General features: G+C 44.9%; 1 protein-coding gene across 1 annotated transcript in view; it reads left to right on the plus strand.

Moving 5' to 3' along the window:
• The window catches only part of LOC103535633 (gamma-aminobutyric acid receptor subunit alpha-3), a 65,058-nt gene that overhangs the window by 25,396 nt on the left and 23,225 nt on the right, over nucleotides 1–16,437 (plus strand). Inside the window, exons 4-5 of the mRNA XM_030449025.1 lie at nucleotides 11,334–11,401; nucleotides 15,713–15,933. Coding sequence (XP_030304885.1) covers nucleotides 11,334–11,401; nucleotides 15,713–15,933 — 289 coding nt within the window. The remainder of the gene's footprint in view (nucleotides 1–11,333; nucleotides 11,402–15,712; nucleotides 15,934–16,437) is intronic.

Raw genomic sequence — 16,437 nt, forward strand, 5'->3', positions numbered from 1 at the left:
TGAACACCAGCATCCCAGGAAATGCTACACTGAGCAGTGCAAGGCAGTGTGAATTAAACAGATTTATTTGTACCATGTATTGGCATTGCTGCTAACTAAATGAGCAGTGACCTACAGCCCAGTGACCCGTGCATGACAGGGGAGTGACAGCTCAGTAGGGATCTTGGCTCTGCAGACAGCTCAGCCATTGCACAGGCAAAGAAAACGTTGGGATGCAGAGGGAAGGGAAAGCATTTGTCTGTGTGGCCCCGGGAATTGTGGTGAAGGATGCCAGAAGCATCACCAGAGGCACAGCCTGACAGAAGCTGATTGAGTTCTCCAGCTGAAGGAAATGCCAGTCAGGAGCTAATGGAGAAGTTAAGGGAACCACAGTGCAAATTACTTTGTTGCTCCCTCCTATGGTTTTCTGGTGTCTTCTTAGTACCTGGCACTGGCCTCAGGGGACAGGCTGGAGATTTAAATGTGCTCATCCTCTCAGCAATACAGTAAGCCACAGGCACCGCATTCGTTTTCTTTTTTTCCTTTTTTTTTTTCTCTTTTTCTTATTTTTTTCTTTTTTTCTTTTTCTCTTTCTTTTACTTTTTTCCTTTTTTTCCTTTTTTTTCCTTTTTTCCTTTTTTTCCTTTTTTTCCTTTTTTCCTTTTTTTCCTTTTTTTCCTTTTTTTCCTTTTTTTCCTTTTTTTCCTTTTTTCTTTTTTTCCTTTTTTTCCTTTTTTCCTTTTTTCCTTTTTCCTTTTTTCCTTTTTTCCCTTTTTCCCTTTTTTCCCTTTTTTCCCTTTTTTCCCTTTTTTCCCTTTTTTTCCCTTTTTCCCTTTTCCCTTTTTTCCCTTTTTTCCCTTTTTTCCCTTTTTTCCCTTTTTTTCCTTTTTTTCCTTTTTTTCCTTTTTTTCCTTTTTTTCCTTTTTTTTCCTTTTTTTCCTTTTTTCCTTTTTTCCTTTTTCCTTTTTTCCTTTTTTCCTTTTTTTCCTTTTTTCCTTTTTTCCTTTTTTCCTTTTTTCCTTTTTTCCTTTTTTCCTTTTTTCCTTTTTTCCTTTTTTCCTTTTTTCCTTTTTTCCTTTTTTCCTTTTTTTCCCCTTTTTTCCTTTTTTCCTTTTTTCCTTTTTTCCTTTTTTCCTTTTTTCCTTTTTTCCTTTTTTCCTTTTTTCCTTTTTTCCTTTTTTCCTTTTTTCCTTTTTTCCTTTTTTCCTTTTTTCCTTTTTTCCTTTTTTTCCTTTTTTTCCCCTTTTCCCCTTTTTTTCCTGGGCAGGGATTCTCCTTCCTGAGCATCACTGGCTTAGCCATCAAGGACAGACTTTAATACTGAGTATATTAAATTATGTATAGCTTATTTGTATTCACACACTTCTCATTGTATTTATAGTATATAGCAAACTTGTTTATGTAGCATCTCTCTTCCATTATCACAGGGTCTCAAAGCACTCTAGAACTTCTAAAAGCATGCTCATACATCCATATTAACCATTGCACTTGACTTAAAGGTCTTTTCCAACCAAAATAATTCTATGATTCTATATTCCTCCTTGTTGTTCATAGCATCTGAGGGTATCCTAAGTCCTTAAAATAGTAAGTACAGTAGCTTTGTTCATTCTGTCTTTTCTGTCTGTTACAAAAATAACTAATTTGTGATCTCTGTTTTTAGTCTGTATGTGTGAGAATGAGGGGGGGGTGTAAAGCCTCCATGACTGCACATTCTCTAGCAGTGGTTGCTTTTGACTTTATCATATATATGACTTTCTCTTCTGTTTCACCTGGACTCTGTGTTTCAAGAATTTGCACCACATTCTGATTCTAACCTCTAGACGTGTATTTTATGTCACTTAATGCAGTATTGAGAACACATCCATGGGTATGGCTGCACAGGGCAATGAGGAAAAGCTAAATTAAACTCCATGACCCAAATGCATAGTTCTGTTGAGTCTTGCATTAGTTTTTGCCCGGGCTTTTAATGGAGTAAGGCTTGTCACATCTTCCTTTCTGCCTTTTGTCTTCTAAAAGCTTTTGAGCCTGTTGGCTGATCTGAGCAAAACCTGACAGAAAGGTAGATATCTCGGAGATTTCAAGCCCCTGTAAGATCAGTAGAATTATGTAGCTGAGTGGAAAAAGACCCAAGTAGAGAGAAGTAACTGATGGGGATCAACTGGTGTTAGGCATCAGAAAAACAGGCAGGAAAAGCTGATCTGTGGGAAAGCAGGATTTGTTGATTCTGCTACTGGAAGAGCAGCACCTCTGCTAGGCTGTTCTGTTGGATAAAGCCCTAACCTGCATCCCCCCACCCTTTGTTAATGTGAGAAAACATCTTTCTCCAATATGGTAGGGTGAGAAATCCCTCTAGTAACTTCTACAGAAGCACAATAACTTACCCATGGTGCCAGGTGTGCCCAAAGGCCACTTACCCATGCGTTGAGACAAAGGGGCCACATAGCATGCCCTGTGCAGGGAGTTCAAATCAGAAAACTGAAGTACCCTATGCTGCTATTCACGTGGAAGTGCTAGGGAGGGAATGCAGTTTCTCACCCAAAAGGCACAAGCAGATGCTCTGTGTACCTCTCAGTGCTGTGCTGCCTCTGAGAAGGAGGAATGAGGTGTTCCTGACTCCTCTACTTTCATCTGTAGCTATGCCTTAACCCAGCCTCTGTAGGCAATGTGTTACATTGGCACAGAGAGAGCTCAGACCTGGGTCAGAGCTATGAGTGTATGTACAGTGCATTCAGAGACTGCTTAGGAATTCCTTTCCAAGAACTGAGCTGATCCTACGTAGCCCAAGGAGTTTGTGCCCCACATGGGTTGTGCCCCAGGAACCACGTGGGAATTTCCCATCTAGGGATTTTGATGTGACATAAATCCTAGACAAGCCGTGCTTAAGTGGGAACTGGGTCAATTCATGGTCCTGCATCTTGTCCATGCAGAGCACACTGGATGCAGCTCTGTTAGAAGGCTGTGCATGTAGCATGCTCTGATAGATAGGGAATAAATGTCTTCATTGCATCAGCTCTTCACTGGTCCTGCTAGGAGAGAGAGCCAGAGCAGCAGGCTGTTTCTTTGAGGGATTTAACAGGCATCTTCCCACTTCATGAGGAGAAAAATTAAGCACATGTAATTGCAGCCCATGCTGGTCTCTCTCATCATATGCAAGTAGTTTCAATGTTAGCTGTCTCTTGAGAGAGCCCCTGAAATTCTTTTGAACTTCTTGGTCTCCCCTGTGCTGAAATATCCAAGCTGGGGGAAGAAAGGAGAGAGAGCACAGCTGGAAGTGATGCCACATGCGTATCTGTGTTTACAGATTTGATGACACCTCTCTAGTCTGACTGGAGGACATGCAATTTTAGACACTGTTGTGCCATCACACCGGAGCGAAGGTAGTGATTAATCACCATGGCTCACAAAGCAGCTCCTTGGGAACTGGCTGCACAGTAAACGCTGGAAGTCCTGGGAAATTTGAGCACCAGCAGTGGGTTGGAAGCAGCCTTTGTGAAAAGATGCCTCAGAAGCCCAGGATGGGAGGGACAGGCTTGATGCTTTCATGGAGAGCAGCAGATAGCTTGGATAAATGTGATGCCTTTTTGATCATTACTGCAGAAGTCACTGGGAGTGTAACTGAGGGGGTCAAATCTGCTACACAGATTTTACAAGTGGGACAGGGTGACCACTTCTTTAAGCAAGAAAATAGCTGAGCAAAACTGCATTAGACAAATAGTTCATGACACACAGAGCAGAGCTAGATATGGATCTGATCCAGAGGTCTCTTTGGCAACCCCTTGCAGGCTTTTACTTATCCCTGCTTTTGCTGAGATAAGACATTTGTTTCAGACATTTATATTGTTTCTTTCCTTGCTGTGTGGTTTGTTCTGCAGAGAGAAATTTGCCAGTGCTCAGTCCTTGCCTGACCCTTCTTTGCAGTGGGTGAGTGTCCCATCATCTTAAATCATGCTGTTCCAAGTAGGAGCATGATGCTTCCACCACCCTTCATCCATGGGATCCTGCTCATCCTCATCTCTATGTTCACTAGAGCAAGGCAGATGAGGGTGTCAAGTCTGGGTGGGCTGACCTACTTCTGAGATTACCCTCCCACCCCCGGACAAAATGGGCTCAAAATGGGGCCTCTCTTCTGTCTTGATGTTTCTGCCCATGTGAATTTTCCTAGAGATATGTTGCTATTTTAGGTATTTTTGAGAAATAAACCTAACAACACTGTTAGCTTTGTCTGATCTGTGAAAGTTTGGCACAGCTGCCAGCTCTCCTGGTGACATTTGTGGTTGTGATCACTGCTGTTTGGCATTGCCTACTGTAAGCTCTCTGGTGTGCTACCTTTGCTTCTTACTGATTTCTACTATTTCAGTTCTGTATAATTCTAAAAACAGAGGTGGTTACAATTTATTCCTCTGTAAGGAAGGCAGCTGACAGGACCAAGACATCCAATGTATGTTCTGGGTCATTCTTCTAGGACGAATATGTACACAGTGCTCTTCACTTTTGGGAAAGATGCCCAGGCTGAACTTGTCAAATCTAGGTGAAAGTCTGTGATGTGAGACTTTGCTTTTGCTTCTGAACAAGTAATTTCATATTCAAGGATGCTGAGGCATTAGAACAGCCAAGGAACAGCTGAAAATATGTATTTTTACTTTGGGACTGGAAGTTTGAAGACGTTGACTGTGATGTCTCTATGTATTGTCCGAGATCTCCAAGTCAAAACCAGGTCCACAGAGAGAACAGGCAGCGCTCAGAATTGCCCAAATTTTTCTGTGCTCCAGCTCTGCTGTCCCTTTTGCAGGTACTGGAGGAGATGCCAATAACTTCTTGGGTTTTGCTGTCTCTATTCCCCAGCCTTCCTCTGCTGACCCTTCTGCTACTAGGATACTTTGTGTGAAAGTAGCCCAAGTGTAGTAAGAATGTTTATGGTTCTGATGTTAGCAATACCCCATACTGCTTTGTGGCCTTTGGGTGGCAGGCACTCTATCATTCTGTGTCCTTGGAGTCAACTTTATCCTCTGGCTGGGCTGGACAAGCCTAGGAGGCTTTAATGGCACTCCAGTGATGTTCACAGAAATGTTTCCTTCTGTGCTTCTAGCTGAGCTCCCTAGCAAAAAAAAATGCAAGAAAAGCAACTCTAATATATGTGAGAGAGTTTTGATGGCCCTGCAGCAGGAGTGCAGCAGCTAAGACTACATCAGGGGTTTATTTGTGTGTGGTTGATGATGTAGAAAATGTCATGTTTCCATTTCTGTAGCTCTTGCAAGGGAGGCTGTGGGGAGAAGCAAAGTGCCCTTTCCTCTTGGGCACCTACTCCTCCCAGTAGTGCCTCCCAAAGGCAAAGTCACAGAGAGGGTGACCTGTGCCATCCAGAGATGTGCACTTCCTTCTTCATTGCCTCTGGAGACACAGCTCCACTCCTAATTCCCCAGACAAGGCAGTACCAGAGGTTAAAAGACAACCTGAAAAACCAAGGTGGGAACTGGCAAAGGCTGCAGCCCTGGTGTGAATGGGACTGAAGCTATCAGAGAGGAGGAACCCGAGGCTGGAGTTTCTGCCTGGGGGCTGCAGTGTGCTGCCTCTGAACACAAGTCCTGCACCAGACTGTGATGTGGTTTGGCTCACAGAGCTTGTAGCAAAGGTCATAGAAGCCTCTTTTGTTCCCGAGGCTAAAATTGGCAGGAAAATTGTATCCGCTCTATGACAGACTGAGAAAATTAAGAATGAAACATCTAATAAGCTTCTGTGTGCAGCCACAAAAACTACCTTCTGATCCTTTTTAATTAGCATGGTAAAGATTTTGGAGAAGACATGAGGTAGAAGTTGGTAATATAAACCAGCTTCTTATGTTTCCTTTCCCAAAGAGAAGAGCTATCTGTGAAGAATCATCCTGTCCAGTATGTTCACATGATGTGGGAAATAGCAATGCAGCATCACTTCTGTCTTCATGCTGTCACTGCCCTCACCACAGGCTGATGGAAGTTATTCCCAAATGATTTTGTTTATTTGAGGCAACACTGGACAGGTCCTAGGAAGAGCATCACTAGCAACAGGATCTCATCAAGCTGAGGCTAAATGTGGTTGCAGCCTAGGATTGCATTAGGGGGCATTATCTGCTTGTTATGACACTTTTTTGGTTGTGACCACAATTGGAGATAGAATATTGAGCTGGCTGGAGTCCAGAGCAGTTCATAGGGAGCCTAGTAGAGGAATACCTACCTCAAGGAGCTGGCCTGGAGCAGACTGAGGGTTTGTACCCGTAGGTGCAGCAGAGCCTGGACATCGCTGTCCTCCTTTCTAGCCTCAGCCATGCCATCAAGCAAAGAAACACCAGTACCAATGGCTTGTCACCCCCGAGCTTCTTAGGTTCCACAGAACCACAGAATAGCTTCAGTTGGAAAAGACCTTTGAGATCAAGTCCAACTGTTAATCCAGCATTGCCAAGTCTCCACTCAACCATGTCCCTAAGCACCACATCTACACTGCTTTTAAATATCTCCAGGGATGGTGACTCCACCACTGCCCCAGGCAGCCTGTTCCAGGGTCTGAGGAGCCTTTCAGTGAAGAAATTGTTCTTAATTTCATACCAATTAAATAATAACCCTGGCACCTCACAGCTGGCAGGCCAGGAGTCCCACAAGCTTATCCAGAGGGATGGAGCTGAACACAACACACATCAGGAGGAGAAGGGGGAGGGGGGGGGGGATGATAGTGAGATAGCTTGATGTTGATAAAACTTCCAGTTCTGACCCCAGAACCATGTGTCATGACCCAGGAGGACAAGAGAGGCCCACCTGGTGTCAGGTCCTCCAAGGGACCACAATCCTGCAGCAGCTCAGCCAGGAAGCCAGCACAGCCTGTTGTTCAAGACAGGAGTTCTGTGCCATGTTCCCAAGCCATTTGCTCTAGGCTGATTCCCTTGCTTGGAGGCTCAGCTCACTCCCCAGTCTCAACACAATCGTGCTTCTAAAACCATCTGCATCAAGTGCTGGAGCACAGCCTGCTGGAGGAGGTCTCCATCCCTTTGTTCATCCAGTTTATCTACGAGATGAGGCTGTGCAGCCTCCCTGACGTCAGCGCAGCTGCCAGGGATCCCCCGCACAGATCCGCAGTGGCTTTGCCCCCGTTTCAATGGAACAAATCCTGCAGGAGCCTCCGGCGCTCGGCTGCGGACACGTGAGAGCTGCGGGCTTGCGGCACAGCCCCTGGGAACCCCTGCCTGGGAAACAGCGCGGTGTTCCCGCACATCTGCAAACCTCCGGAGCCGCAACGCGAGTCGATCGTATCACGGCTGAGATCCTTAAATAAAGAGCGTTTAATGAATGGAACGGGATGTTTAAGAAGAGCCTCCTCAGCCCCCCCGTGCCCCCCATGTCTCCGAGTCAATCAGTTGTTGAAGCAGCCCCTCCAATCGACAGCCCGGCAGAGGAGAGAAGAGGCAGCGAGGCAGAGTAATTTGTATTCCAGCTCTGTAGCTGCTCCTAGTGCTTCCGAGAAGGAAGTAAAAATAGCACTCCCGTCATTTTGTAAATAATAGCTATCTCCCTCCTCACAGGCCCGGGGAGTCACGAGCACTTAAAAGGGAGATTGCGGGAAGGGGAGGATGTTTGCTTGGAGCCAGAAGCAGGAAAATGGGACATGGGGAATGGGGGTTGGGGTGTGGGGGGGCTGTGTGTGATGACAGGGGAGGTTGAAATGGAAACCCTGAATCACCTCAGCAGCAGCCGCTGCTGCTTGACATCTTCTGCATATGCAAGGGAAGCAATCAACCCTGCAACCCTGCTGGCGTGGGACTCGGGGAGGCAGGATCTGCCCTACACAAAGACCTAACAGGAATGTTTGTAATGTTTATAGTCTGCACGAGCGGCTAGATTTGGCTTAGCAAATTCTTGGAGGAGAGGGGTAGCTTTTAAAGAGCAGGCAGGTGTAGGGAGTGCCATGGTAACACTGCGGGAAGGGATGTTAGGGCTTTTGTTTTATATTTGCATTGCAGATCTGCCCGGCAGTGGGGGATTTCTGCAGGCAGTATTGCAGGGTTGGGGCTTTGCATTGCGTGGGAGATGGGGGCAGCTCTGATCGACCTACAGCGCCTTGTTCCTGCTCACGGACTTGCTGCAGATGATTTTAGAAGCACGATTGTGCAGAGACTGGGGAGTAAGCTGAGCCTCCAAGTGTGAGAGGCAAGGGAATCAGCCTAGAGCAAATGGCTTGGGAACATGGCACAGAACTCCTGTCTTGAACAACAGGTTCAAATGTTGAACCTCAAAAGCTTTTATATTCATGTCTCATGACTTTCAGGATATTTTTTTCACTTTCTTGGTCCCCATGGTGAGGCTCAACAGCATGGATGGAGGATGCCCCTAGGCCTCTTCTGGGCCCCACTGCACCAGCCCTTGTCATTCCCTTTGGCAGCTGGAGCTGGGCTCTGGGTCCTGCTCCACTGCAGCTTCCTACCCAAATTAAATCTCTCCTTTTTTGTTTCTACAACTATGAAACAGCACTGGTGGCACCAATTTGCCATTCCAGTAAGCTTGAAGGCTCAGCACAGCTGTGCACGTAAAAAACCTGATTCACAGGGCGGGATGATGCTTGGAAAGAAAAAACATTTAATGTTCTGCAACAGGTCTAGGGAAAGTGTCTTACCCCCTACAGCACAGTCTTTAATTATTAAATCTTTGGTGATAACTGGGCAAGACAGCCAAGCTGCAGCGTGAGTACATCTTGAGACAGAGATAAGGACTTCAGTGGCATATTATCTTAGCAGAATGAGATGCTCCTCTCTCAGCTTTCTCTTGCTGCAAAAGTCAGTGCAGTTTCATGTTCAAGCTCAGGGTGGGTAAGTGTGAGGGTAAGGAGGACAGATGCTGACTAACTCCTGATTTCTCTAGAGGAGGTCTTCCTGTCACAGAGACGATGAGCTCAGGAAGGGCTGCAAGCAGTATGGATGTTCTTGAGCTGCAGGATCACAAAAGAAGTGAATCTCTGAGACTGGAGCTCATTCTGTTCTGCTGGTATTTTGCTTAGCTCTGTATTTCCCAGATCTGCTGAAAAAAAACCCTGCTCATGTAGCAATGATTTAATTTCAGAAATCCCTTAATATCTCAGCCAAATCCTGCCCTTAGGAGCTCATATTATCAGGGAAAGTTCAGTCTGGGTTTTGGCGTGAAAGGTGCAGGGAGTCCTTACTGTAAGTGCAGGAGGATATCAATAAGCCAGTAACTGAGCCAGCCCCACAGCTGAGTTCTGCACCAAGTGCTGCCTTGCAGGCACAAAGGGGTCCCGCTGAGTTTGGTGGCTTCTCATGGGCTGGCTTGGGGGTATGTCTGCAGTCTGAAAAGGTGATCCTCTTCATACCTGGCTGCAATTAATAATCAATATTAATAAATTAATGAAATCTATTAATTCTGTCATCTTTGATTGGATTTGCCAATAGATTGAAGAGGTGGGAAAGGGTCTCTGGAGCTCTGTAACAAACAAGTTAGAGCATGATAAGGACATAAAGACTTATATAAAAATAAGGAGGATTCTAACAAAAGGTGTCCAAAACTAGTTCTGCCTTTTTTGCCTCCTCATCACTTTCTGATTCCACTTCCTCACAAGGACTGACTTCACTGGCCATAGGTAGCCATGGATCCTGATCTGTTAAACCTGTCTGGGAATTATTTATCTTGGGTAAACGGAATGCTAAGAAGGAAGGAGAAGAGGAGAGGAGGAGGAAGGGGGGGAAGGGGAGAAAGAATTTGTGTTTCCTTCAGAACATAATTAGCTTTCTCTCACTCTGTGTGTTAACAGAATGAGCCTTGCTTCACTAAATGTTCTCCTCTGCTACATGTCTCATTTGGGGACTTGTTTGGAGGCAGAAAGAGAGAATATCCCGAGTACTTAAGTCTTACAGAAGAAGTAACTCATTTTGTTCAGGATGATGTCTTATTGGCTTCTGGGTGTTTCGGAAAGTCTACTGCATGCATATTTCTCTTTAACCTTCTTTTTATCTCATCAAGATGAGATCAAGGGTTACTTATATAGCACAATGATATCAGCCACAGGCTGCGTCAGAAGCTTTCCAGCCATAATAGCTAAAGACATGTATCCGTGTATTTTAGCCATTAAGGAGAAAACCCTGCCAGGATGCATTATCTTATTTTTGGATACAAAACTTTGAAGCACAAAAATAAGCTTCATAGTACTGAAAAATAACTGTCAGGGGACAGAAAATTTCCATAACTGAGCTGAGCAATGAGCCATCCAGGCTACTTGCAAAGTTGCTGCAGTGGCCAAAATGGGGTATTGTGTATGAAACATGAACTCTTTTTTTTTTTTTTTTTTTTTTTTTGGTGTTCTGAATTGTTGTTTTTTTTTCATTGAGAAAGCATCTCTGAGGCAGCTAATGCCATACAAAAGGAACACAATGGCATGATCTATCACTAAAGTAATGAGGGTGTTTGGTAATGTAGTTTTAAACTATGCCTCATCCGTGATTTTTTCAGTACAACTCAGTGGGCAGCAGGACCATGAATCCAGTAAATCAGGGTGCCTCGATTTCTCTGTAAAATGGGACAGCAGAAGATACTTACTTCAATTAGGAAGCACTCTGAAATCATAATGAAGTCAGGAATGAGAGTGGTATGTGATGCTTGGCATGAGTAATAGCTGCTGGTAGCTGTGTTCTGCAAAGCACTTCAGATTATCTTTACCTGTAGGCATGTGATTAAAATTGCCCCTGGGTTTTAGTCCTTGGGGCTCTGTGGTTTTGCTGAGGCAGTGAGGCTGCTGTTCAGCACCTATTAGCGTGGCACAACCTGGGATGCAGGGGAGCAGCAGCTTTGCAAGAACAGCCACTCACCAGGAGCAAGGCATTTAAGAGAACAGGAAACAAAATCGCAGTAAAAGGCAATCAGAATATTGATTCTTCTTTACATACAAATAAGCCTGAAGCTGTAATGAACCCAGGGTTTCCTAAAACTGCTAGGCTGTTCGTCAGGCTGGGAGACACAAAGGATTTCAGATAAACAGGAGTTTCAAAGCATATGGGTTTACCTCTGAATTGAAAATGTGGTTCTGTACCATGTTATGTATCGTGTAGCCACATACGTTTTGTTAATATGCCGTTGTCTGGCTGTGTGGGGCATATTCATTGTTGGTGTAAGGATAGAAAACAGCAGAGCTACAACAGAGATCAATTTGCCCAATTACAAGTGATAAAAGCAGCCATTGTTCAGGGCACAGCAGAGAGCACAACGCCGGCTTGCCAGGGAGGCACCTGGCAGGAAAACCACCACACAGCAAAACCCAAACCATTCTTGGCACAAGCAAATTCGTTCTTCTAATTGTTTTTCCCCCTTTTTTTTTTTTTTTCTTTGTCCCAGACAGCGTAACTGAAGTCAAGACAGACATTTACGTGACGAGTTTCGGCCCTGTCTCGGACACAGATATGGTAGGTTCCACCAGCTGGGTGCCTCCTGGGGAGCAGTGACTTCTCCTGCAGCCACAGCAAATGTATCCCCCCCTCTTAGAATCACAGAATCATAGAATTGGCTGGGTTGGAAGGGACCTCAGAGATCATAAAGTCCAACCCTTGATCCATTCCCCCCGCGGTTCCCAGCCCATGGCACTCAGTGCCACATCCAGTCTCTTTTTAAATATCTCCAGGGATGGAGAATCCACTACTTCCCTGGGCAGCCCATTCCAATGCCTGATCACCCTCTCTGTAAAGAAATTCTTTCTAATCTCCAACCTAAACCTCCCCTGGCACAACTTGAGACCCTGCCCTCTTGTCTTGCTGAGAGTTGCCTGGGAAAAGAGCCCAATCCCCCCCTGGCTCCAACCTCCTTTCAGGGAGTTGTAGAGAGTGATGAGGTCTCCCCTGAGCCTCCTCTTCTCCAGGCTGAACACCCCCAGCTCCCTCAGCCTCTCCTCATTGGGTCTGTGCTCGAGTCCCTTCCCCAGCCCAGTTGCCTCCTTTGGACCTGCTCCAGCACCTCAATCTCCTTCCTGAGCTGAGGGGCCCAGAACTGGACACAGGACTCAAGCTGTGGCCTCACCAGGGCTGAGCACAGGGACAGAATCCCTTCCCTGGACCTGCTGGCCACGCTGTTCCTGATCCAGGCCAGGATGCCATTGGCCTTCTTGGCTACCTGTCTTCCCCAGACAACCTAGACAAAAGGGGGCTTTTCCTAAATGACAAGAACATAAACAAACAGCTGCCTGCCCCAGCTGTCCCAGCTGCCTGCCTGGGCACCGTGCACTTCATCATCTTCTCACAGGCTGGGGGAGCTCAGTGCAGGGGGCAAACAGGGATTATTTTTCAGGTGCACTTGAGCTTTTAGAAACTAATTGCAGCCTTGGAGGGCCAATGCCTTTGCACTGCTGAAGCCCACTGCAGGCTTTAGGGTCTTTTTCTTTCATGCTAGTGCAACCCAGTGAAATGAGGTCTGCCCACAGACCCAAGACCTGTACATACCGTGCTTCACACATTATGTGCTTTGACAAACACCTTCACAGCAGCCTTCTTTCCTTGACCTGTTTGTGACTGGAGGAAGGAGGGTGTTCCCTGGGAAGGGGGGAGGAGACCAGAGTCTGCCTGGTTTTGTGGCAGTGCCAGAGGGAACATTTTGCCATCAAACTGCCTCTAGTGCTTGAACCAGAAGGGAGGTGAAAGAGAAAAAAGAAAAGGAGTGAACTGATAGCCATATTTTGACATGTTCAGGGAAGATTATTAATGAAAAGGCCTGAGGTTTGAATTTAGGCTTGTATTCCCTCAACAGCTTGTCTTCTAATTAAAACAAGACTGTGGAGCATAATTAATAGTGAGCTTTCTCAACAGTGTTTCTTGCAGCTCATATCCCACACATACCCAAGCACACAGATAAGAGTTGACTGTTGGTGGTTGCTGGGTATTCCAAGGGTGCCACATGAGGACAGTCACACACTCAGGACTGGGACACATCCAGTGCCAAAAGTGATCCGGTGCTGGCATATCCCAAGCCAGCTTTGAGCTCTCCTCACCTTGGAGGTAGTCCAGGCATTGCTTTTCCCAGCTGGGTCAGGCAGGACCAATGTTCTGATGCTCCCATAGCCCCTCTGGAGCTGGGAGGGCTGACATGGCCATGAGCATCTCCTCATTTGCCCCACAGTCCTGTGCTAGCAAGCAGAGGTATTGGGAGAACAAAATCTCTGCTTCATTGAGGTGCTAGCCCCATCACTCAGCCCTACATTGCTTTGGAAAGACCACTCCCTTCAGGGTTAGAATTTAAGCTGATGTCAGCATAGCTAAGAGTATTAATCTCATCCGACTTCCCTCTGTCTCACTTGCTTTCCTACTGCAGCAGAGACCCCTAATATTTTCAGGAATAGTAGCCCTTGGGAAGTATGTGATAATTACTTCCAAGGTGGAGCATATTTTATTAAGGGAGTGTGTATAATGAACTGGGAAGGAATATGAGGTTTTGAAAAGAGGAAGGTATCCTCTGCTGTGACAAAATTAATTTTAAATTAGGAAGGCAGTTAAGGTATAACAAATTAATTCCCCTTCACGTGCTTTATTTCCCTTTATTTTCCAAATGCATAGCAAATGTTTGTCAGTGTGCTGTTCTGGTGCTAAATGCACTCAGAAGCATGAGAGAGAGAAACCCCATCTCCTCAGAAGTGTGGTGAGAGCCTGCTCTTCTTCAGTGCTTACTTTAATCTTGGCAGTGGGGAAGTCCCTCCTTCCCTGCTCACATCTGCCTGCTGATCTTGCTCCCTTCCTACCACAGCCATTACTCATTGCTTTTCAAAGCTGCTCCTGTGCATCTTGATGCATATAGAGACTGTAATTATGATGATGGAGGAGAGGCAGTAAAGCTGCTGTAGAGAGCAGAGGAGAGCAGCTGGTTACAAAGTATGGGAGAGGATGTGTAGACCTTTTCCCTGATGTACTCTGAGGGACTTTCTAATCTCTCTCTCAATTTGGTTTAGAAAGTAGAGCCTGATGGGACCTGACATACATTGAAGTAGTAAGGTCTGGTTCAAGGGGGTTTTATGCTTTGGTCAATGGGCTCTGGAAAAAGGCCCAGTCTTGATGTTTTGGTCACATGTACAAAGCAGAGATGACCATAACATAGAATGAGGTGTGCTCCTAGGAAGAGGTGACTTTGGAATGATGATTTCACAGAAAGAATTATAAAAAAAGGGGAAGAATATTAAAATAATTTCTCTTTGGGAATGATTCTATACCATAAAAGAAGAAAAACAGGTCCTGGAAAATTGTTATGAAAGTTTTGCTTCTTTGGGGCTTTTTGTTTGGTTGGTTTTTGTTTGTTTCTTGGGGGGTGGGGTGGGGTTTTTTGTGGGTTTTTGTTTGTTTGTTTTGGTTTTTGTTTGTTTTTAATAGGAGCAAAGAGTTCTGAATAAGATAGATCTTCATAAGGGGTTTTCCCAAACCTACCTCCTGGAACTGCACAAAGACTCATTCCTTTTGCTTTCCTCTCTTTACTGAGCTTAAAACTACAAAGTTCAGCTCCAGGAAGAGACAGAGTATCTTGTCCAGGGGCAGAGCCCATGGGAACATAGCATCTTCTCTTTCCTTCCCACAGCCAAGCTCCAGAAACTTCACCTTTCAGCAGGAGCAGCTCTGTGACTGGAGAGCAGGGATGAATTTCTTTACCAAGATACTTTCATTCAGTTGCTGTCCGCTGCAAAACCTGCAGGAATTTCTGTAACATATAGGAAACTGACGTGAAGCCGCTTTTAAATGCTGCTGAGAAGAGCTGCAGGAAAGAAACCACTCACAATTATAAGTTTAGTTAGTCCATCAGCCCCCCCAGGACCCAGTGAATAAAGACTATGAATCTGCTATGGCAGAGGAAGAACAGCTGGGACATACAGATTTTCCAAAGCCCCCATCTCTCTCTGAATTTAATTTTGTCACAGGGTGGCCATGGAGCTATTAGCACTTTGCTATTTGGTCAAGTGTTTTCTAGGTTGCAAACACCCAGCAAGGAGCTGGCCCTGGCTGCAGTGAGGAGAGATGACTTCTAAGTGCCTCTAACTAGAACTTGGCCTAGGAAAGGGATTTCTACATCAGTGGGGAAAAAAAAAAAAAAAAAAAAAAAAAAAAAAAAAAAAAAAAAGGAAAGGAAAGGAAAGGAAAGGAAAGGAAAGGAAAGGAAAGGAAAGGAAAGAAAAGAAAAGAAAAGAAAAGAAAAGAAAAGAAAAGAAAAGAAAAGAAAGTCACAATATCTTGTAATGCATGTTTGTGAGGTCCTTCATTTAACCCTCTTCTAGAGGCGTGGTCTGGGGAAGAAAATAACTTTGAGACAAAGTCATGAATTTTTATTTTTTTTTTAATTATCATGGTTATAATTCCTAGTATCTTCACCAAATTCCATCTCCAAGAATTTTATTTTTGCCTTTTTAAGTTTCAAATCTATCTGCACACAATATTTCCTTGCCCTGAAACATTTGGATAAAGGTGGTGGTGCATCAGGGCTACTGGCCACTGTAGGCTGTATTGCAGCTTCTCTGCAATGGTCAGAAACACTGAAATGCAAATTTGGGTGTCATATGTAAGTCATTATACAAAATGTGGCATTCCTCCACTGCTGTTAATACCTGCTTCCTATTACATCCCACTTCACTTCATCCAAGGGGTGCCAAAGCCCACTCTGCTCAGTGAACAAAGATATTTACCATTTCTTGACGCGGTTTGTTTGCAATGAAGAGCTGAATAAAACAGGACTCACTGTTCTCTCCTTTCTCCACAAAGGAATACACTATTGATGTCTTTTTCCGGCAATCTTGGAGAGATGAAAGGCTGAAGTTTGATGGTCCCATGAAAATACTTCCCCTGAACAACCTGCTGGCCAGCAAGATCTGGACTCCTGATACCTTTTTCCACAATGGGAAGAAATCTGTTGCCCACAACATGACAACACCCAACAAGCTGCTGCGTCTGGTGGACAATGGCACCCTCCTGTACACCATGAGGTAATGTTGTGTCTCCTGGGACAGGGTTTTCCAGGTCCCTGTACACAAGGATGGGACCTCAGGGTACAATTGTAGGAATTCTGTGCAGATTTCCCTGGCTCCCTTAGCACATTTGAGTCTGCTACTTGCCCTGCTGCCCTTGTTTCCCATCTATGTAGTATCACCGATCCTTATCTTAAGCACATTTTTATAGGTAGTTTTTTTCTTGTTATTCATGTTGATAGTTACTTTTATGTGATGAGGCATAAGTGCTGGGACCTGAAGTTTGTGGATTTCTTGCATCACCTGACTTGGTTTTGTTACTGACCTCCAGTGGGAGATGAAGTGAGGTTTCCAGTATTAGGGGAACATTAGGATAGAAGAATCTGTTATTCTTCAGTAGCAACAGATCTAAATTTGTTCTGCATGTTACACTGGAGTGGTCTGAAACCTCTAATGAACCCAGGCTTGGTTGTGAGAACAACGTGGGTTTTTTTATCCTACTTCATGGAATCAAAAATTCAA

This window comes from Calypte anna, chromosome 4, assembly GCF_003957555.1.
Source record: "Calypte anna isolate BGI_N300 chromosome 4, bCalAnn1_v1.p, whole genome shotgun sequence".
NCBI lineage: Eukaryota > Metazoa > Chordata > Aves > Apodiformes > Trochilidae > Calypte > Calypte anna.